The 22,033-nt window shown below is 41.6% G+C and overlaps 1 protein-coding gene across 3 annotated transcripts in view; it reads right to left on the bottom strand.

Annotated features, from left to right (window-relative positions):
* LOC110504857 (ephrin-B2a) overlaps positions 1 to 18,431 on the bottom strand; it is a 47,342-nt gene extending 28,911 nt beyond the window's left edge. For all 3 annotated transcript variants that reach the window (XR_005051389.1, XR_005051390.1, XM_036975296.1), the window contains exon 1: positions 17,522 to 18,431. Coding sequence is in view for 1 of the 3 variants with exons in the window: in XM_036975296.1 (XP_036831191.1) it covers positions 17,522 to 17,634 (113 nt within the window). In the remaining 2 variants the exon portion in view is untranslated. The remainder of the gene's footprint in view (positions 1 to 17,521) is intronic.
* Between the last annotated feature and the right edge of the window lie 3,602 nt (positions 18,432 to 22,033).

The raw sequence follows: 22,033 nt of genomic DNA, 5'->3' as shown, positions 1-22,033 counted from the left end.
GCCATGATGGTATGGGGGACAGCTTGGGAATTTAGCCAGGACACCGGGGTTAACACCCCTAATCTTACGATAAGTGTCATGGGAAATGTAAATACCACAAGAGAGTCGGGACACCCGTTTAACATCCCTTCTGAAAGACAGCACCCTACACAGGGCAGTGTCCCCAATCGCTGCCCTGGGGCATTGGGATATGTTTTTTAGACCAGAGGAATGAGTGCCTCCTACTGTCCCTCCAACACCACTTCCAGCAGCATCTGGTCTCCCATCCAGGGACTGACCAAGCCAGCAGTGGGATGCAGGGTGGTATTCTGCTGGCTGCAACACGGCCCCAGGTATGAATTAGGAAATCTTGCTTAAATAAAGCACAATGTTTAGGCAAATTTTCACAAACACTCGCACACACGCACACACACACACACACACACACACAAACACACACACACACACACACAATGCCTAGAGGCCTACTAGAGGCCTACTTCTAGTTGTGTAGCTTCTTTCCCCTGCCCTCTGAGGTATATTCCCACTAACTGCTAAGCATCAGTGTTCAGGAGCTTAGATAAGCCCTGCAGCAGTCCCTGCCTGCCCCTCTCCTCTCCTCTCCTCTCCTCTCCTCTCCCTTCCCCTCTCCTCTCCTCTCCTCTCTCCTCTCCTCTCCTCTCCCCTCTCCTCTCCCCTCTCCTCTCTCCTCTCCTCTCCACACACTATCGGAGGCGCAACCTCATATCCATGGTGGTAACAGATCTGTCCTGTGTTTCAATGAGGAAGGAAATGTTTCCCATGTTATCCTCGAAGCCTAGGAGGTTCTATCCAGAATAGCGGGGGGTTTGAAATAGGAAAGACTATAAACAATAGCTAAAAAGACCTGTACTGAAAAGGCTGAGGAGGAGGAGGAGGGGGAGGAGGGGGAGGAGGATGATGAGGAGGAGGAGGGGGAGGAGGAGGAGGAGGAGGAGGAGGAGGATGAGGAGGAGGAGGAGGAGGAGGAGGATGATGATGATGATGAGGAGGAGGAGGAGGATGAGGCGGAGGAGGATGATGAGGATGAGGAGGATGATGATGAGGATGAGGAGAGGGGGAGGAGGAGGATGATGATGAGGAGGGGGAGGAGGAGGAGGATGATGAGGAAGATGAGGAGGAGGACGAGGAGGATGAGAAGGAGGAGGAGGATGATGAGGATGAGGAAAGGAGGATGAGGATGGGGATGAGGATTAGGAGGATGATGAGGATGAGGGGGGGGGGAGGATGATGAGGAGGATGAGGAGGATGATGAGGATGAGGATGATGAGGATGATGAGGAGGAGGGGGAGGAGGAGGATGATGAGGATGATGAGGAGGAGGGGGAGGAGGAGGATGATGAGGATGATGAGGAGGAGGAGGATGAGGATGATGATGAGGAGGAGGATGCCCTCTTATCTGAGTGCTACTTGCCTACCTGGTTAAATAAAGGTGAAATTAAAATAAAATACAAATTAAGTCAAGAGGGGGGTCAGGATACTTGTCTCTATCTCACACCATGTTGTGTTAACTTCTACAGGGGTTAACGTGTGTCTGTGTGTGAGTTGACGTGACAAATCTAGCTGATCTAGGATGGGTAAAACCTTACGAACATAATGAAAACACTACTGTTCAAAGACCTCTACACCAGAACTCTCCCTCCATCTCCCTGTCCCTTTCTCTCCCCTGCCTTCTCGTTCACCTCTCTCTCTCTCTCTCTCTGCCCCCCCCTCCCTCGGCCTCACCCCCTCCCTCCCACTCCCCCTCCATCTCCCTCTCCCTTTCTCTCACCTGCCTTCTCTTGCACCTCTCTCTCTCTCTCTCTCTGTGTGTCTCTGTGTCTCTGTCTCTCTCTCTCTCTCTCTGTGTCTCTGTCTCTCTCTCTCTCTCTCTCTGTCTCTGTCTCTCTCTCTCTCGATCTCTCTGTCTCTCTCTCTCTCTCTCTCTCTCTGTCTCTGTCTCTCTCTCTCTCGATCTCTCTGTCTCTCTCTCTCTGTCTCTCTCTCTCTCTCTCTCTCTCTCTCTCTCTCCCTCTACCCTTTCCTCCATCTCTCTCTCTCTCTCTCTCTCTCTCTCTCTCCCCCTCCCTCGGCCTCAACCCCTCTCTCCCACTCCCCATCCTTCTCTCTCCTTCGGTCTCCCTTTCCCCCTCTCTCTTCCCCTCTCTCTCTCTCTCTCTCTTCCTCTCTCTCTCCCTCCTTCCTTCTCTAAAGCATTTCTCATTCTGTCCCCTCTGTGTTTGGATATTCAGGATGATCAAACAAAACAAAGTGTGTGACCTTCACAAGATTACAGACGAACACCTCCATACTGGCTCACGCCAAACACACGAGACAAACACAAACACACACGTCTTGTCTCCCAGTAGGCTACACAGGGTGTGTGTTTAGTGCTGCGAATCAGATGTCCTAATGACTGATCCTGCTGCATCCTGCTTTTCATTCAAAATGGAGATCTGCCTTCCTCTGGGGCAAAATGATGTGTAACCAAGGCAACAGATAGCCATAAAACAGTGGTAAAGCTGAAAGTGTTTAAAAGTTGATTTAACACAAACCCTGACAATTGAACTGTCTCACTCTGAGGCAGATACCGTCTGTAACACACAGCACAGAAACACATCATGTTGTTATGTAACACTAGGTGTCTTATCCTCTCTCTCTCTCTCTCTCTCTCTCTCTCTCTCTCTCTCTCTCTCTCTCTCTCTCTCTCTCTCTCTCTCTCTCTCTCTCTCTCTCTCTCTCTCTCTCTCTCTCTCTCTCTCTCTCTCTCTCTCTCTCTCTCTCTCTCTCTCTCTCTCTCTCTCTCTCTCTCTCTCTCTCTCTCTCTCTCTCTCTCTCTCTCTGGGGTGTTCTGTGAAACAGAGAAACACATCATGTTGTTATGTAACACTAGGTGTCTTATCCTGTCCTCTGCTCATTATGCCATTATTATAATATTGCTGGTAATTACAATGTGCCTCTAACACACAGCACATTTCTCCTAATTAAAGTAGCTATCAACAAAGTCAGCACTAGTAGGGGGGGAAGTCAAGTGTTCGTTCGGGGTGGGAGGGGCCAAGAGACCAGAGGTGGCAGAACGGAGTACTCTGGTTGGAGAGTAGGGTTTGTTGTACTCCGTGTAACCTCCGTGTAATCTGGTTGTGTGTGTCTGTGTGTGCATTGCGTGTCATATGTGGCTGTGCTGTACGTCTGGGGGCCTAGCTGTCACATGGTGCAGAGAATGGGAACAAATCAAATCAAATCAAATCAAATTTTATTTGTCACATACACATGGTTAGCAGATGTTAATGCGAGTGTAGCGAAATGCTTGTGCTTCTAGTTCCGACAATGCAGTAATAACAAGTAATCTAACTAACAATTCCAAAACTACTGTCTTGTACACAGTGTAAGGGGATAAAGAATATGTACATAAGGATATATGAATGAGTGATGGTACAGAGCAGCATAGGCAAGATACAGTAGATGGTATCGGGTACAGTATGTACAATGAGATGAGTATGTAAACAAAGTGGCATAGTATAGTATAGTACAACAGCGCCCACCTCAGGGGGGGGAAAAAAAACTCCTACACCCTTCTAACCCACTAGGTTTGTTCTTCATCTCGCAATCCACTGGTGCTGAAGATCCACGCAGCCTGGAGAGAAGTCCAGCGTGGAGACAAGCTAAAGGAAACAGTGTTGCCTCAGCCAGGTGTCTCTACTGTAGACCAATCAGGTGTCTCTACTGTAGACCAATCAGGTTTCTCTACTGTAGACCAGTCAGATGTCTCTACTGTAGACCAGTCAGTCAGATGTCTCTACTGTAGACCAGTCAGGTGTCTCTACTGTAGACCAGTCAGGTGTCTCTACTGTAGACCAGTCAGTCAGGTGTCTCTACTGTAGACCAGTCAGTCAGGTATCTCTACTGTAGACCAGTCAGGTGTCTCTGACTGTAGACCAGTCAGGTGTCTCTACTGTATACCAGTCAGGTGTCTCTACTGTAGACCAGTCAGTCAGGTGTCTCTACTGTAGACCAGTCAGGTGTCTCTACTGTAGACCAGTCAGGTGTCTCTACTGTAGACCAGTCAGGTGTCTCTACTGTAGACCAGTCAGGTGTCTCTACTGTAGACCAGTCAGTCAGGTGTCTCTACTGTAGACCAGTCAGGTGTCTCTACTGTAGACCAATCAGGTGTCTCTACTGTAGACCAATCAGGTTTCTCTACTGTAGACCAGTCAGATGTCTCTACTGTAGACCAGTCAGTCAGATGTCTCTACTGTAGACCAGTCAGGTGTCTCTACTGTAGACCAGTCAGGTGTCTCTACTGTAGACCAGTCAGTCAGGTGTCTCTACTGTAGACCAGTCAGTCAGGTATCTCTACTGTAGACCAGTCAGGTGTCTCTACTGTAGACCAGTCAGGTGTCTCTGACTGTAGACCAGTCAGGTGTCTCTACTGTATACCAGTCAGGTGTCTCTACTGTAGACCAGTCAGTCAGGTGTCTCTACTGTAGACCAGTCAGGTGTCTCTACTGTAGACCAGTCAGGTGTCTCTACTGTAGACCAGTCAGGTGTCTCTACTGTATACCAGTCAGGTGTCTCTACTGTAGACCAGTCAGGTATCTCTACTGTAGACCAGTCAGTCAGGTGTCTCTACTGTAGACCAGTCAGGTGTCTCTACTGTAGACCAGTCAGGTGTCTCTACTGTAGACCAGTCAGGTGTCTCTACTGTAGACCAGTCAGGTGTCTCTACTGTAGACCAGTCAGTCAGGTGTCTCTACTGTAGACCAGTCAGGTGTCTCTACTGTAGACCAGTCAGGTGTCTCTACTGTAGACCAGTCAGGTATCTCTACTGTAGACCAGTCAGTCAGGTGTCTCTACTGTAGACCAGTCAGGTCTCTACTGTAGACCAGTCAGGTGTCTCTACTGTAGACCAGTCAGGTGTCTCTACTGTATACCAGTCAGGTGTCTCTACTGTAGACCAGTCAGTCAGGTGTCTCTACTGTAGACCAGTCAGGTGTCTCTACTGTAGACCAGTCAGGTGTCTCTACTGTAGACCAGTCAGGTGTCTCTACTGTAGACCAGTCAGTCAGGTGTCTCTACTGTAGACCAGTCAGGTGTCTCTACTGTAGACCAGTCAGTCAGGTGTCTCTACTGTAGACCAGTCAGGTGTCTCTACTGTAGACCAGTCAGGTGTCTCTACTGTAGACCAGTCAGTCAGGTGTCTCTACTGTAGACCAGTCAGGTGTCTCTACTGTAGACCAGTCAGTCAGGTGTCTCTACTGTAGACCAGTCAGGTGTCTCTACTGTAGACCAGTCAGGTGTCTCTACTGTAGACCAGTCAGGTGTCTCTACTGTAGACCAGTCAGTCAGGTGTCTCTACTGTAGACCAGTCAGTCAGGTTTCTCTACTGTAGACCAGTCAGGTGTCTCTACTGTAGACACTCCATTAGGGGCTGAGGTGAGAAGGGCCACGGGTTCCTACTACAGCTCTCTCTCTCTCTCTCACACATGTGTTTTCCTCATCTATCTTATCCCCCCTTTCTTTCCCTTTTAACTTTGGAGTCATTTTTTAGGGGACGCATTTCTCTTTTTCTTCTCTGTCTTTCTCACCTTTTATTCCCCTCTCCGTCTCGGACTCCCTCTCTCTCTTTTTCTGACACTGGATCCTCCTGACTCTGTTTCCCTGAACCCCGCATTCCATCTGTTTCCCCGAACCCTGCATTCCATCTCTGTTTCCCTGAACTCTGCATTCTATCTCTGTTTCCCTGAACCCCGCATTCCATCTCTGTTTCTCTGAACCCAGCATTCCATCTGTTTCCCCGAACCCTGCAGTCCATCTCTGTTTCCCTGAACACTGCATTCCATCTCTGTTTCCCTGAACTCTGCATTCCATCTGTTTCCCTGAACCCCGCATTCCATCTCTGTTTCTCTGAACCCAGCATTCCATCTCTGTTTCTCTGAACCCAGCATTCCATCTCTGTTTCCCTGAACTCTGCATTCCATCTCTGTTTCCCTGAACCCTGCATTCCATCTCTGTTTCCCTGAACCCAGCATTCCATCTCTGTTTCCCTGAACCCCACATTCCATCTCTGTTTCTCTGAACCCAGCATTCCATCTCTGTTTCCCTGAACCCAGCATTCAATCTCTGTTTCCCTGAACTCTGCATTCCATCTCTGTTTCCCTGAACCCAGCATGCCATCTCTGTTTCCCTGAACCCAGCATTCCATCTCTGTTTCCCTGAACTCTGCATTCGATCTCTGTTTCCCTGAACCCAGCATTCCATCTCTGTTTCCCTGAACCCAGCATTCCATCTCTGTTTCTCTGAACCCAGCATGCCATCTCTGTTTCCCTGAACCCAGCATTCCATCTCTGTTTCCCTGAACCCAGCATTCCATCTCTGTTTCTCTGAACCCAGCATTCCATCTCTGTTTCCCTGAACCCCTCATTCCATCTCTGTTTCCCTGAACCCAGCATTCCATCTCTGTTTCCCTGAACCCAGCATTCCATCTCTGTTTCCCTGAACCCAGCATTCCATCTCTGTTTCCCTGAACCCAGCATTCCATATCTGTTTCCCTGAACTCTGCATTCCATCTCTGTTTCTCTGAACCCAGCATTCCATCTCTGTTTCCCTGAACTCTGCATTCCATCTCTGTTTCCCTGAACCCCGCATTCCCTCTCTGTTTCCCTGAACCCTGCATTCCACCTCTGTTTCCCTGAACCCAGCATTCCATCTCTGTTTCCCTGAACCCCGCATTCCATCTCTGTTTCCCTGAACCCCTCATTCCATCTCTGTTTCCCTGAACCCCGCATTCCATCTCTGTTTCCCTGAACCCAGCATTCCATCTCTGTTTCCCTGAACCCAGCATTCCATCTCTGTTTCCCTGAACCCTGCATTCCCTCTCTGTTTCCCTGAACCCAGCATTCCATCTCTGTTTCCCTGAACCCAGCATTCCATCTCTGTTTCCCTGAACCCAGCATTCCATCTCTGTTTCCCTGAACTCTGCATTCCATCTCTGTTTCCCTGAACTCTGCATTCCATCTCTCCTTCTCTCTATCTGTTTTTCCTAAAACCTGGCTTGCTATTTATGTGGCCCGCCACAATGACAACATAAGCCTGCTGCTCCTCTACCCCAGTGTTGTAAGAAAACACTGAAAAGAGGGAGGATAACCAAGGAGCGGACTATAGAGCGATGGAACACAACACAGAGGGAGGTGGGAGGAGGGGGTATACTGCAGTGTCTGACTTTCAATCATCAGCCCAAAATGGAGATGCATTAGTCTAAGAGACAACGAGAAGAGACAAGGGCTAGCAGGAGTTAATCCAGCCACTCTGCCACGCTGTTACCTCCTCACTCTCTCCCTCTCTCCTCCTCACTCCCTCTCTCCTCCTCACTCTCTCTCTCTCTTTATCCCTCTCTCCCTCTCTCCTCCTCACTCTCTCTCTCGCTCTCTCTTTATCCCTCTCTCCCTCTCTCCTCCTCACTCTCTCTCTTTATCCCTCTCCTCCTCACTCTCGCTCTCTTTATCCTTATCTCTCCCTCTCTCCTCCTCGCTCTCTCTCTCCTCCTCACTCTCTCTCTCTCTATATCCCTATCTCTCTCTCTCTCCTCCTCACTCTCTCACTCTCTTTATCCCTATCTCTCCCTCTCTCTCCTCCCCACTCTCTTTATCCCTATCTCTCTCTCTCTCTCCTCCTCACTCTCTTTATCCCTATCTCCTCCTCGCTCTCTCTCTATATATACCTTCGGCCCAACTTTCGTCCTCTAATCCAGGCCTATGTATGCCTCCTCAGCCCAGCAATAATTACCTCACAACTCCTAGAGGCCCACTCTCCTCAGCCCAGCCATAATTACCCCACGACTCCTAGAGGCCCATCCTTTCTGCACTCACTTCCTGCTTCCCGATTTTCATAAATGATGATTTTAATCGTCAACTTTTCTTCCGGGCGTTGTCATGGGAGACATGTCTATTGAACCTTTCCTCTCAGTACACTGTGTTAACATGGGATGTTTCCATTCTCCTCCCCTCAATCCCTCTCTTTCTTGACCTCCCTTTCTTTCTCTTTCTATTTTCTCTCCTCAATCCCAGCCCTAACCCCACCCTCCCTTCCACGCTAGACGGAGAGCTAAAGTTAAATAAGGGGATTTATTTTCTTTACGTTCCTTTCTTTCCAGAGAGAGAGAGAGAGAGAGAGAGAGAGAAAATCAGTGGGGACCCCCTGGGTAGTTTGGTGATGTGGGTAAGATGGATGGAGGGACGAGGGCAACATTACAACATTTAGCCTGTCCTCGTCACTCATTCATAGTGGATCTACATCTTCTCCCTCCCCCTATTCACAAAAGGAGGCATAGATGTGCCCCCGTCTCCCACAAAGGCCCTGGGTTCTATGTAATCTCTTAATGAACTGCACTGGAGAAGAGGGACTGTTCCTTCACATAAACCGTGTAAAGCAGACCTCCCTTTTGTTTCTTGCGCCCAACTACAAAATGGATTACTAGAGGAAGGGGGCATGGGGGAGTTGGGGGTCTGGTCTTTCTGAGGAGGCTCAGGAATCGGTCGTGAAGTAGTACAACTGTAAAGTAGTAAAGTAGTATGGTAGTAAAACTGTAAAGTAGTAAAGTAGTAAAACTGTAAAGTAGTAAAGTAGTAAAACTGTAAAGTAGTACAGTAGTAAAACTGTAAAGTAGTAAAGTAGTAAAACTGTAAAGTAGTAAAGTAGTAAAACTGTAAAGTAGTAAAGTGGTAAAACTGTAAAGTTGTATGGAATCAAATCATCAAATCAAATCAAATGTTATTTGTCACGTACACATGGTTAGCAGATGTTAATGGTCACATGGTTAGCAGATGTTAATGCGAGTGTAGTGAAATGCTTGATAGTAAAGTTGTAAAGTAGTATAGTAGTAAAGTAGTATGGGAGTAAAGTAGTAAAACTACGTAGTAGTATGATAGTAAAGTAGTCAAGTAGTCAAGTAGTATGATAGTCAAGTAGTATGATAGTAAAGTAGTATGATAGTCAAGTAGTAAAGTAGTATGGTAGTAAAGTAGTAAAACTGTAAAGTAGTATGATAGTAAAGTAGTATGATAGTAAAGTAGTATGGTAGTAATGTAGTATGATAGTAAAGTAGTAAAGTAGTATGGTAGTAAAGTAGTATGATAGTAAAGCAGTAAAGTAGTATGGTAGTAAAGTAGTATGATAGTAAAGTAGTATGATAGTAAAGTAGTAAAGTAGTATGGTAGTAAAGTCGTAAAACTACTTAGTAGTATGATAGTAAAGTAGTAAAGTAGTCAAGTAGTATGATAGTAAAGTAGTATGATAGTAAAGTAGTAAAGTAGTATGGTAGTAAAGTCGTAAAACTGTAAAGTAGCATGATAGTAAAGTAGTATGGTTGTAGAGTAGTATGGTAGTAAAGTAGTATGGCAGTAAAGTAGTATGATAGTAAAGTAGTATGGTTGTAGAGTAGTATGGTAGTAAAGTAGTATGGTAGTAAAGTAGTACAACTGTAAAGTAGTATGATAGTAAAGTAGTATGGTAGCAAAGTAGCATGATAGTAAAGTAGTATGGTTGTAGAGTAGTATGGTAGTAAAGTAGTATGGGAGTAAAGTAGTATGGTAGTAAAGTAGTACAACTGTAAAGTAGTAAAGTAGTATGATAGTAAAGTAGTAAAGTAGTATGGTAGTAAAGTAGTACAACTGTAAAGTAGCATGATAGTAAAGTAGTATGGTAGTAAAGTAGTATGGTAGTAAAGTAGTATGGTAGTAAAGTAGCATGATAGTAAAGTAGTATGGTTGTAGAGTAGTATGGTAGTAAAGTAGTATGGGAGTAGTATGGGAGTAAAGTAGAATGATAGTAAAGTAGTATGGTAGTAAAGTAGTATGGTTGTAGAGTAGTATGGGAGTAAAGTAGTATGGTAGTAAAGTAGTAAAACTGTAAAGTAGCATGATAGTAAAGTAGTATGATAGTAAAGTAGTATGGTAGTAAAGTAGTGTGGTAGTAAAGTAGTATGGGAGTAAAGTAGTACAACTGTGAAGTAGTATGATAGTAAAGTAGTATGGGAGTAAAGTAGTATGGGAGTAAAGTAGTACAACTGTGAAGTAGTATGATAGTAAAGTAGTATGGGAGTAAAGTAGTATGGTAGTAAAGTAGTACAACTGTGAAGTAGTATGATAGTAAAGTAGTATGGGAGTAAAGTAGTATGGGAGTAAAGTAGTATGGGAGTAAAGTAGTAAAACTGTGAAGTAGTATGATAGTAAAGTAGTATGGGAGTAAAGTAGTATGGGAGTAAAGTAGTACAACTGTGAAGTAGTATGATAGTAAAGTAGTAAAGTAGTATGGTAGTAAAGTAGTAAAGTAGTATGGTAGTAAAGTTGTAAAGCGTAAACAACACTGAGGGCCCATGGTGTGAGATTTCTCTGCATGTATGGGACACACACACACTACATATACACACACTACAGATACACACACACTGCATATACACACACACTACATATACACACACTACAGATACACACACACTACATATACACACACTACAGATACACACACTACAGATACACACACTACAGATACACACACTACATATACACACACTACATATACACACACTACATATACACACACACTACATATATACACACACACTACATATACACACACACTACAGATACACACACTACATATACACACACTACAGATACACACACTACATATACACACACACTACATATACACACACTACATATATACACACACACTACAGATACACACACTACATATACACACACTACATATACACACACACTACATATATACACACACACTACAGATACACACACTACATATACACACACACTACATATATACACACACACTACAGATACACACACTACATATACACACACACTACATATATACACACACACTACAGATACACACACTACATATACACACACACTACATATACACACACACTACATATATACACACACACTACAGATACACACACTACATATACACACACACTACATATACACACACTACATATACACACACACTACATATATACACACACACTACATATACACACACACTACAGATACACACACTACATATACACACACACTACATATATACACACACACTACAGATACACACACTACATATACACACACTACATATACACACACACTACATATACACACACTACATATACACACACTACATATACACACACACTACATATACACACACACTACATATACACACACACTACATATATACACACACACTACAGATACACACACTACATATACACACACACTACATATATACACACACACTACAGATACACACACTACATATACACACACTACATATACACACACACTACATATACACACACTACATATACACACACTACATATACACACACACTACATATACACACACTACAGATACACACACACTACATATACACACACACTACATATATACACACTACATATACACACACACTACATATATACACACACTACATATACACACACACTACATATATACACACTACATATACACACACACTACATATACACACACACTACATATACACACACACTACATATATACACACACACTACAGATACACACACACTACATATACACACACACTACATATATACACACTACATATACACACACACTACATATACACACACTACATATACACACACACTACATATATACACACACACTACAGATACACACACACTACATATACACACACTACATATATACACACACACTACAGATACACACACACTACATATACACACACACTACATATACACACACTACATATACACACACACTACATATACACACACACTACATATACACACACACTACATATACACACACTACATATATACACACACTACATATACACACACTACATATATACACACACTACATATACACACACTACATATACACACACACTACAGATACACACACTACATATACACACACACTACATATATATACACTACATATACACACACACTACATATATACACACACACTACATATACACACACACTACAGATACACACACTACATATACACACACTACATATACACACACTACAGATACACACACTACATATACACACACTACATATACACACACACTACATATACACACACTACATATACACACACACTACATATACACACACACTACATATATACACACACACTACAGATACACACACACTACATATACACACACACTACATATATACACACTACATATACACACACACTACATATACACACACACTACATATACACACACACTACATATATACACACACACTACAGATACACACACACTACATATACACACACACTACATATATACACACTACATATACACACACACTACATATACACACACTACATATACACACACACTACATATATACACACACACTACAGATACACACACACTACATATACACACACACTACATATACACACACTACATATACACACACACTACATATACACACACTACATATATACACACACTACATATACACACACTACATATATACACACACTACATATACACACACTACATATACACACACACTACAGATACACACACTACATATACACACACACTACATATACACACACACTACATATACACACACTACATATACACACACACTACATATATACACACACACTACATATACACACACACTACAGATACACACACTACATATACACACACACTACATATACACACACACTACATATACACACACACTACAGATACACACACTACATATACACACACACTACATATACACACACTACATATACACACACACTACATATATACACACACACTACATATACACACACACTACAGATACACACACTACATATACACACACTACATATACACACACTACAGATACACACACTACATATACACACACTACAGATACACACACTACATATACACACACACTACATATACACACACTACATATATACACACACACTACAGATACACACACTACATATACACACACACTACATATACACACACACTACATATATACACACACACTACAGATACACACACTACATATACACACACACTACATATACACACACTACATATACACACACACTACATATATACACACACACTACATATACACACACACTACAGATACACACACTACATATACACACACACTACATATATACACACACACTACAGATACACACACTACATATACACACACTACATATACACACACACTACATATACACACACTACATATATACACACACACTACATATACACACACTACATATACACACACACTACATATACACACACACTACATATACACACACACTACATATACACACACTACATATACACACACACTACATATACACACACACTACATATATACACACACACTACAGATACACACACTACATATACACACACACTACATATATACACACTACATATACACACACACTACAGATACACACACACTACATATACACACACACTACATATACACACACACTACATATATACACACACACTACAGATACACACACACTACATATACACACACACTACATATATACACACTACATATACACACACACTACATATACACACACTACAGATACACACACACTACATATACACACACACTACATATACACACACTACATATACACACACACTACATATACACACACTACATATACACACACTACATATACACACACTACATATACACACACACTACATATATACACACACACTACAGATACACACACTACATATACACACACTACATATACACACACACTACAGATACACACACTACATATACACACACACTACAGATACACACACTACATATACACACACACTACATATACACACACACTACATATATACACACTACATATACACACACACTACATATATACACACACACTACAGATACACACACAGTACAGACACACACACTACATATACACACACACTGCATATACACACACACTACAGATACCCACACACTACAGATACACACACACACTACATATACACACACACTGCATATACACACACACACAACAGATACACACACACAGTACATATACACACACAACATATACACACACACTACATATACACACACACTACAGATACACACACTACATATATACACACACACACACACAGTACAGACACACACACTACATATACACACACAACAGATACACACACACTACATATACACACACACACAACAGATACACACACACTACATATACACACACAACATATACACACACACTACATATACACACACACTACAGATACACACACTACATATATACACACACACACACACAGTACAGACACACACACTACATATACACACACAACAGATACACACACACTACATATACACACACACACAACAGATACACACACACACTACATATACACACACAGTACAGACACACACACTACAGATACACACACACACTACATATACACACACACTGCATATACACACACACACTACAGATACACACACAGTACAGTCGCGCACACACAGACCACAGAGTGCATGGCTCCAACCTTTTCCACTCTCTCAGCCTACACACAAACCTAAAAGGCAAGGCAAAGCATGGCCCATTGTAACACCCCTCCCTGAATGTTAAAGAAGAACACTACTCAAACTCCTAGCGAGAAAGACTCAACATATTGTTGTATGTGAGAATCAAACACGTTTACGCTCTTTTAGTGAGCCTGTAAGCCTGAAAATCTTACATCTTTGAAAGTTTGATATTACAATTCAGTCAAATGTTTTACGGATCTGTTGTCTTATAAGACTAGACATTCAACATGCATTTTAGGCTGTATTTTAACAAGGCCCAATAGGACTGAGTACGGGAGGCATAAATGTTCCTGTCTACACAACAGTGTCTATATGACAACAGAATGATGACATCACCTCACCTGATCATCAGCTTTGAACTCGTCACCCAGACAGAACGTAAAGAATGTGCACACAAGCTAATTCCGTGGAATGCCCGCTGTCTTTGTGGGCCCCTAGTTAACGCCTGTGCTTGCTTCGAGGGTGAACACTTTATTTTCAATAGGAAGAGTAACATACCACGCTAAATGACACACAGCGATTTTAAAGGCATGCATTTACTGCTATAAATGAATAATTTTCCCGTTTAAAATATATCAAATATAGGTTATTTCTACAAGCATATTTCTATATTTTTGGAGGACTAGGCCTACAAAAAAAGTTAAAATAGATTAAAAGATATACTTTGAAAGGCATATAGGCTAGGTAAGGTCTACTACACCTGTTGTATTCTGCGCACGTGACAAGTAAACTTTGATTTGGTATAGGCCACCAATTCATTAATTGACTGATTATTTGATGATGTCAGAAATGAAGATTGTTTTTATTTATGTTGTTTTTTACACTCAATTCGACAACAATGTGTCACGACGGAGGTTAAAAGTTTAATTAAATAAAGTCACACTGCACTTGGAGTGTGTGACCAACTGCTTAATGCAAAGCAGGCGTCATTGCGACGTGTTGTATCCGCATCAATCGTCTCGCAACAGTGCTACAGACCCACTCAACTCCTCGCCTCCCCCACCTTCAGCCAAACCATAATCTAATGAGTGTCATTCCGTTTATCTCCATATCTTCATCTCACTCGCTCGAGGCTGATGTAATGATTTCAAATGATGTACCGTAAATTGTGGGTCTAAAATAAATAGAAATACGCATTTGGTAGATATTTACAGACGTTTCATTGACAACGACTTCTGCCAATCATCGATCTGCCTGCTAAATGCAAACGCTTGTTGCTACCACCATTCCACAGCCACAAAAGCCTACAGGCAAAAGTCAGACCGCTATACGCATGCGGCATAGCAACTGTTCCGTAGGATCCAAGCTCAACAGCAAAAACTGAAATCCTCTCATGAATTCCGACGATAAATGCCACAGCAATAAAGTCAACGCCGTCAGATCTGGAATGTCTGAAGGTAATCTGACGAGAGAAGGGCGCACATCCATAAAGCTGATGATTATCAATCACGAAGTGAAATCTACAATGGACACCTGTTAGTCTATCTGTCATAACATTCCCGATACCACTTGTTTCATGTGTATTTATTCAGGCCTGTTTAGGAGGGGAGGGGTAGCTGGGGAATGCAAGCTCCTTGTTGAATTGAAGCCAAAAGTAAAATTATTAAGCAAATCCGAGTTACGCCATGTGGCAATTGGCACAAAGAGGAGAGCCACACCGTTGGGGTTTGACCCCCCCCTGAAATTCCTCGTCTGAGGTTGCGATGTTTAATGCATAATTCAACTCTTCATTTTCATGGCGCTGGTTTGAGTTAGTTGATGGTTGCAAATGAGACCGCAAATGACAAGGGAATAAATATACTGACCTTATAAAGGTTTTTAATTCAGTAGTGATTATACGATCATACTTCTTCACATACTATATACCCTTTTAAACTGTATGCAGATGCTAAAATCAATTCGGTGTACTAATTCAGACAGGGCCCCGTGCTGTATATTATAAAGTTGAATAGGCCTACCAAACAAAATCATTGGTCGATAGAACAACTACAGCCTGAACAGCCTTACAGTGCACTAAAAGCTAGTGTCAACTAATAGGACCTGTGGTCTAACTTTCTGTGAATAATGTACAATTACAAAAGATGTCATACATGTATTTTCATATTGGCTAATACCTTTCGCATAAAACGTCTTGGGTGTGTTTAATAGGCTACACCAAAGTGCATGTATAATGCTATTTATTCAAACGTGTGCGGAAGAGACGAAAATAAACAAACATACGTGGAAGGGTATGTTATAGGTCTCCATTTGTGTAATATTACGATGTCCCATAATTGGGTGAAGTATATCTGACTATTATTGACCAAATAAGTGGATCGTGAATGTTTTATTTATTTTTTAAGTGAGTGTGTCTGAACTGTCACCACGTCGTGTTTCATAAGCAGACTTTCTGTAAACAACTGACCACGCAAACATCTACAGTAAACACTTACGAAATAATAGAAAACTACAAAATAACGCACTAGCATTCATCATTTCGCTTTCAACAGAGATTTTGTATCGCCTATGTACGTCTCAGTACGTTACCACCTTCGCCCGATGCGTGGCCGTCGGCGCAAAACCGCTTCAACGCAACAACAAAAAAAACTCCATCAAATGTACGTCAATGAGCTATTCTATGAATTTAACCTTTAGGGAATATTACAGCTATCATGTCAGGTATGTATATGGACACCTTGTTTATACGATAACGTGACAAGCCTTATTTACAAAGGTCATGGACTGCGCTAAATCATGTCTTTACCCAAAATAAACTGAATTCAATATACATGAATGAGTGTGGTGGACGCGTGCTTCACTTACTTTGTATTTGTTGTGTTCCAATATATGGCGTCCATAATTATCGCCCTGGTCAAGATCACCTTGCACGCAATAAACAAAACTCCTACATAATATCTCCACATCGAGTCCCCCATTATTACGGTCTTTCGGGAGGATCACAATCCGATCCGAAATTATATGTCCCAAGAAAAAAAGAGACGTGAAACGCCCAAGAGAATGACTGAGGCAATTAAACTCTATATCACGATCTGAAAATGGGGAGAGAGAAAAAAAAAGGGACGAAATAGTGAATGCGTAAAAACAATCAAATGTAGTGCATCTCCAAGAAAGACCCTGCTGCCGAGTTAGTCCCTTTACCCGAACACCTCGGGAATACAAAACCAAAGGTGCAAAGCAGTCTCATTCAGAGAGAAGAAGAAGATAGCGCGTTAATATTCTCCCTCAGCGAGCCGACCTGAGCACAGGGTACATTCCTCACAACAGAAAGGCGACCCTGTCACCGCCGTTGTCCACTTCCACGAGCGCAGAAGCAAAGAATAAATCCCCCGTTTGTCCGGTTCTTGGTAAAACCAGTCAAGGTACCAATCCAAAGTGCGCGAACCTCCTTCTCGAATAACAGCAGGAAAGACAGAAAGAGAGAGATCGGCTCGAGACACAGTATTCCCTTTAGAGCTGGGTGGTCGTGAGCAAACTGGCTGCAAATCAATTGTGGATGAGAGTAGAAAAATCAATGATATCGGATGAAGAAAAATAAATATCAAATATGACAATGAAATAAAATAAAAAATCAAGTCAAATGAAAGTCATACTATGGGTCCATTTCGGTTACAAATGAACTGCTGTGGTTTGAATCCTGCAGATCCGAATGAAATGCTTTGGCGAAAACGTATAGCGATGCTTGAATGCTTGAATGCTGCGCAGAGCCTGTATTGCAAGTAACTGCAACTGACCGGGGATTCAGAATATTTGGCAGAGCTTGTTTTACAGTGACTCCGCCCACGTTGCTCCTCATTGGGCACTTGTCCGAAAGTCAATAGGAATTCTCCTGTCAATCAAACGAGGCAACTCGGCGACTGGTTCAACTGCAAAGCAGCAGTATTAGCGAATGGGATAGAATTGGAGAAAGCAGTCAAATGACGTTATATGGTATTAATAGTGCATTGATCAAGATAGAAATTGTATCACAAAAACGATCTTTAAAATAAAGTGTAATATGCATATAGTGTTCTCAGAACATCGCTTTAGGCAACACGATGTAGGTCAAGTATAATAACCAGGGGATATGAGGTCAAGAATATTAAGCAGATGATTTTTTTATTTTTATTTAAATTGAACCTTTATTTAACTTGAGGGGAAAAAGTGACACGGATCTTTATTTGTAATAGGTAGTAACCTCGCACATTTGCGAACACTTGATTTATTTGCATGATGACATTCCTATTATTATTATCAAAATACTCCACAAAACAATATGCACACAACATTCACGACGTGTGTAGTAATATTGTAGGGCCTACGTTAGAATGTATATGAAATGTCCCACATTGGGACCCACATCAACCGCCTCAAACGACAAGGCGTTGAAGGCAACTTTTTTTGCAAAAGGCAACAGCGCACACTAGCGGATGCTCGCTCGGAGAAAGGTGAGTGGTCGTTTTGAACAATCGAATATTTATTTTAATAGCCTTTTATGCAAATGTTTGATCAAAATTGACCAATAAGTAATTCAAAGAAGGAATCTGAATCTTTATTATCGACAATTATGTAATTTATCATCAACCAATATGGCTATTTATAAAACACAAATCTTTGGTTTATGGTTTCAGTGTTTGATTATTTTCTAACTCGAATTCTTTATTTAATTATTAGGCTATAATTATTATTATAATTATTGTCATTATTATCATCATCAAGTTATTACAAACTTACCACCACCAGTCTACAACAATGTGATGTCTAGATATTAGGCCTATAGACCAAAAAGCGCACCGTTTTTTTAGGAGAATCTCCTAATGGAACCTAAAATGTACTTTTATAGTAAATTGAGTCAGCTCAAGGTAACCTGTAATTAGTGTAATGGCCGCAGATTTGATGAGCCATTTCAACCCACACACATTTTCAAACTAAATGACATGTGTCTGTCCAAACGTGTGACGTTTTCACACTTTCGAATAGCTTACTTTAGTCAGTGATGTATTTAAGGCTACAATTGCTTTACTGCACTGCTTGTTTAGCTGATAAAATGGGCTGTAGTCTCACGAGATAGATCATTTGGAACCAGGGTGGAATGCGCCTGCGGTGCCGGGGTTCCGATCCTCTGGACTAGAATCAACACACCGCGAAAGTGAGACTTTACCGACCGGTCTACGCGGATAGAATGCCCGCCGTCGAATGTAGGTTTATTTGGCGACGATTAGGCTAAATACCATATGATAAATTCAAACGAAAGATGAATAATGAATAATAAAATATCGAAATAAACGTGTGAATGTTAGAAAGTAACGGACGCTTGTGCTTACAAGTTGCAAATGCAAAAAGTATCATCTTAATTGTATGAGTCTACAGAATGTAAAGTGAACTAATAAAAAAATGAAACCAATATAGACGTTTGGTCCTTTTACCTGAATAAACAATAGGAAGTGTAATGGAATAGTGTCAGTATTGCAGATAATGTGCTGCCTTCGGGAGAAGAGAGGAAGCGGCGAGTTCCTCAGTCTTAAAAATATCCCCCCTATTTAGCCGTAAACAATCGGTAGTGATTGCTTTTGCGCCTTTCCTGGGTAGGCTATCAGTCAGCAAGTCTAGCAAGGAATCGGAAAAATACACACAAACTCTCCTCAACACATCGGTTAAGTTTCTGAATAGTACACTTTTAAACACATTCGGCTTGAATATATAAATATATTGTAAGACAGATAGATGATTGGACCGTTTTGTTATTCGGCATATGTAAGTCGCTCTGGTTAAAGAGCGTCTGATAAATGACTGTCAAATGTACCAATCATAAAACAGGTCCATTGGGAATTAGTCCTGTTCTGAAATGTTTTATAATAATCATAATACATTTGTTGCCAGGAATTATGTCTCCTTATAAAACAGCAAAAAGTAAAACACCAGACGGTTCAACAAAGTAAGCTTATTTCAAGAAACATATTCTTATTATATTGTCATTATTATTAGTATTATTATTAGTATTATTATTAGTATTATTATTAGAATTATCATTATCATAATTTAGGGGCAGTTTCCCGGACACATATTAAGAATTGTCCCAGTCTTTTAAAAAAAGCCCTTTAAATAGAGATTGTCGATTGAGCTTTTTATTCCAGGACTATTCATGGGAAACCGCCCCATGTCGTTTAGCTTGAAATTAGTCCTCTAATACTTTCAAACGTTCCGTCTCCAATCAGCCTTGAATTGCATTACTAGGTGATAAAAAGCCTGCCTTAACACTAGGCCTAAATCATAGCGTTGTTAAAAGATAAACATTCATAGTAATGTGTGTGAAATGTTTAAATATATTTCTCTTAGCTTAAATAGAAACTATACATGGCTTAAATTGAATGTAATGTGCGGCCATCATTGATGGTGTCTGTCTGCTGTAGGCTAGCCTACAACTGCTGGAAAAAAAAACACTTTTTCGGCAAAGTAATTTAGGCAGAAAATAGACTAGCCTGTAATGGAAAATGGTTGTCCTTTGTGTTACTTTAATCATTATAGGCTATTGTACTGCAGCCTACTTCAAACAAACAAAATTGAATAGACTTGATGTGGCTAAACGTTCCCTTTTATTTTCTCTCACTTGAGAGGCCCGCTAACTAGCGGGACTGAGTTATCATGGTCGAACCTCTGTTTATTCAGTTGCTCTCGTCTTTGGTGTTACCAACATTACACGGAGAACATCTCGGGTCTATGGGTGGGTTTCCTGAACCTGTAACGGGATCAAACAGAGTCCCGCTGAACTCACTATGCATGCACCCTGTCGCTGAAAACCCAGTAAACACACTTGTCATTTAAAGTGACCTATACTATAATGTTTCAAAGTCTTCCCCGACCGAATGCTTCGTTTCAACGCTGATGGGTACTTTCAGATGTGTTACAATAGTGATATATTTTGTCTTGGCTCTTAGTTTCTGTGTGCGTGTTCCGAGAGAGAGAACGTCACTCTCTCCAATTACCCTGGTTTGCTTTAAAAGCAGAGGTTCCATCCAGCACGAACATGGTGGTTATTTAAGGATGGACGGTAGCTCTCACGTCCAGGATTTGTCATGTCAAACATTTCATTTGAACCTTTTGGCACGACGTCCTGTGTGTGATCCACCTGGAAGTTCGGTGACCGAGACTCCAGTCAGCTCGCGGCTTCCAAAGAATCATTGTCTTGAATTCACATCACTGCTAAGATCAACTGTCCAAATACACAAACGAATTTATTTAAAAAATGCTAATTGTTTCATCGTCTTCATTCCTAAAATCAAATAAATCTTATCATAAATCAAATGTCTTTATAAAGCCTTTCTTACATCAGCTGATATC

Source organism: Oncorhynchus mykiss, chromosome 3 (assembly GCF_013265735.2).
Source record: "Oncorhynchus mykiss isolate Arlee chromosome 3, USDA_OmykA_1.1, whole genome shotgun sequence".
Lineage (NCBI taxonomy): Eukaryota > Metazoa > Chordata > Actinopteri > Salmoniformes > Salmonidae > Oncorhynchus > Oncorhynchus mykiss.
The sequence above is the reverse complement of the archived record's forward strand: the minus strand, read 5'-3'. Positions and strand labels throughout refer to the sequence as shown.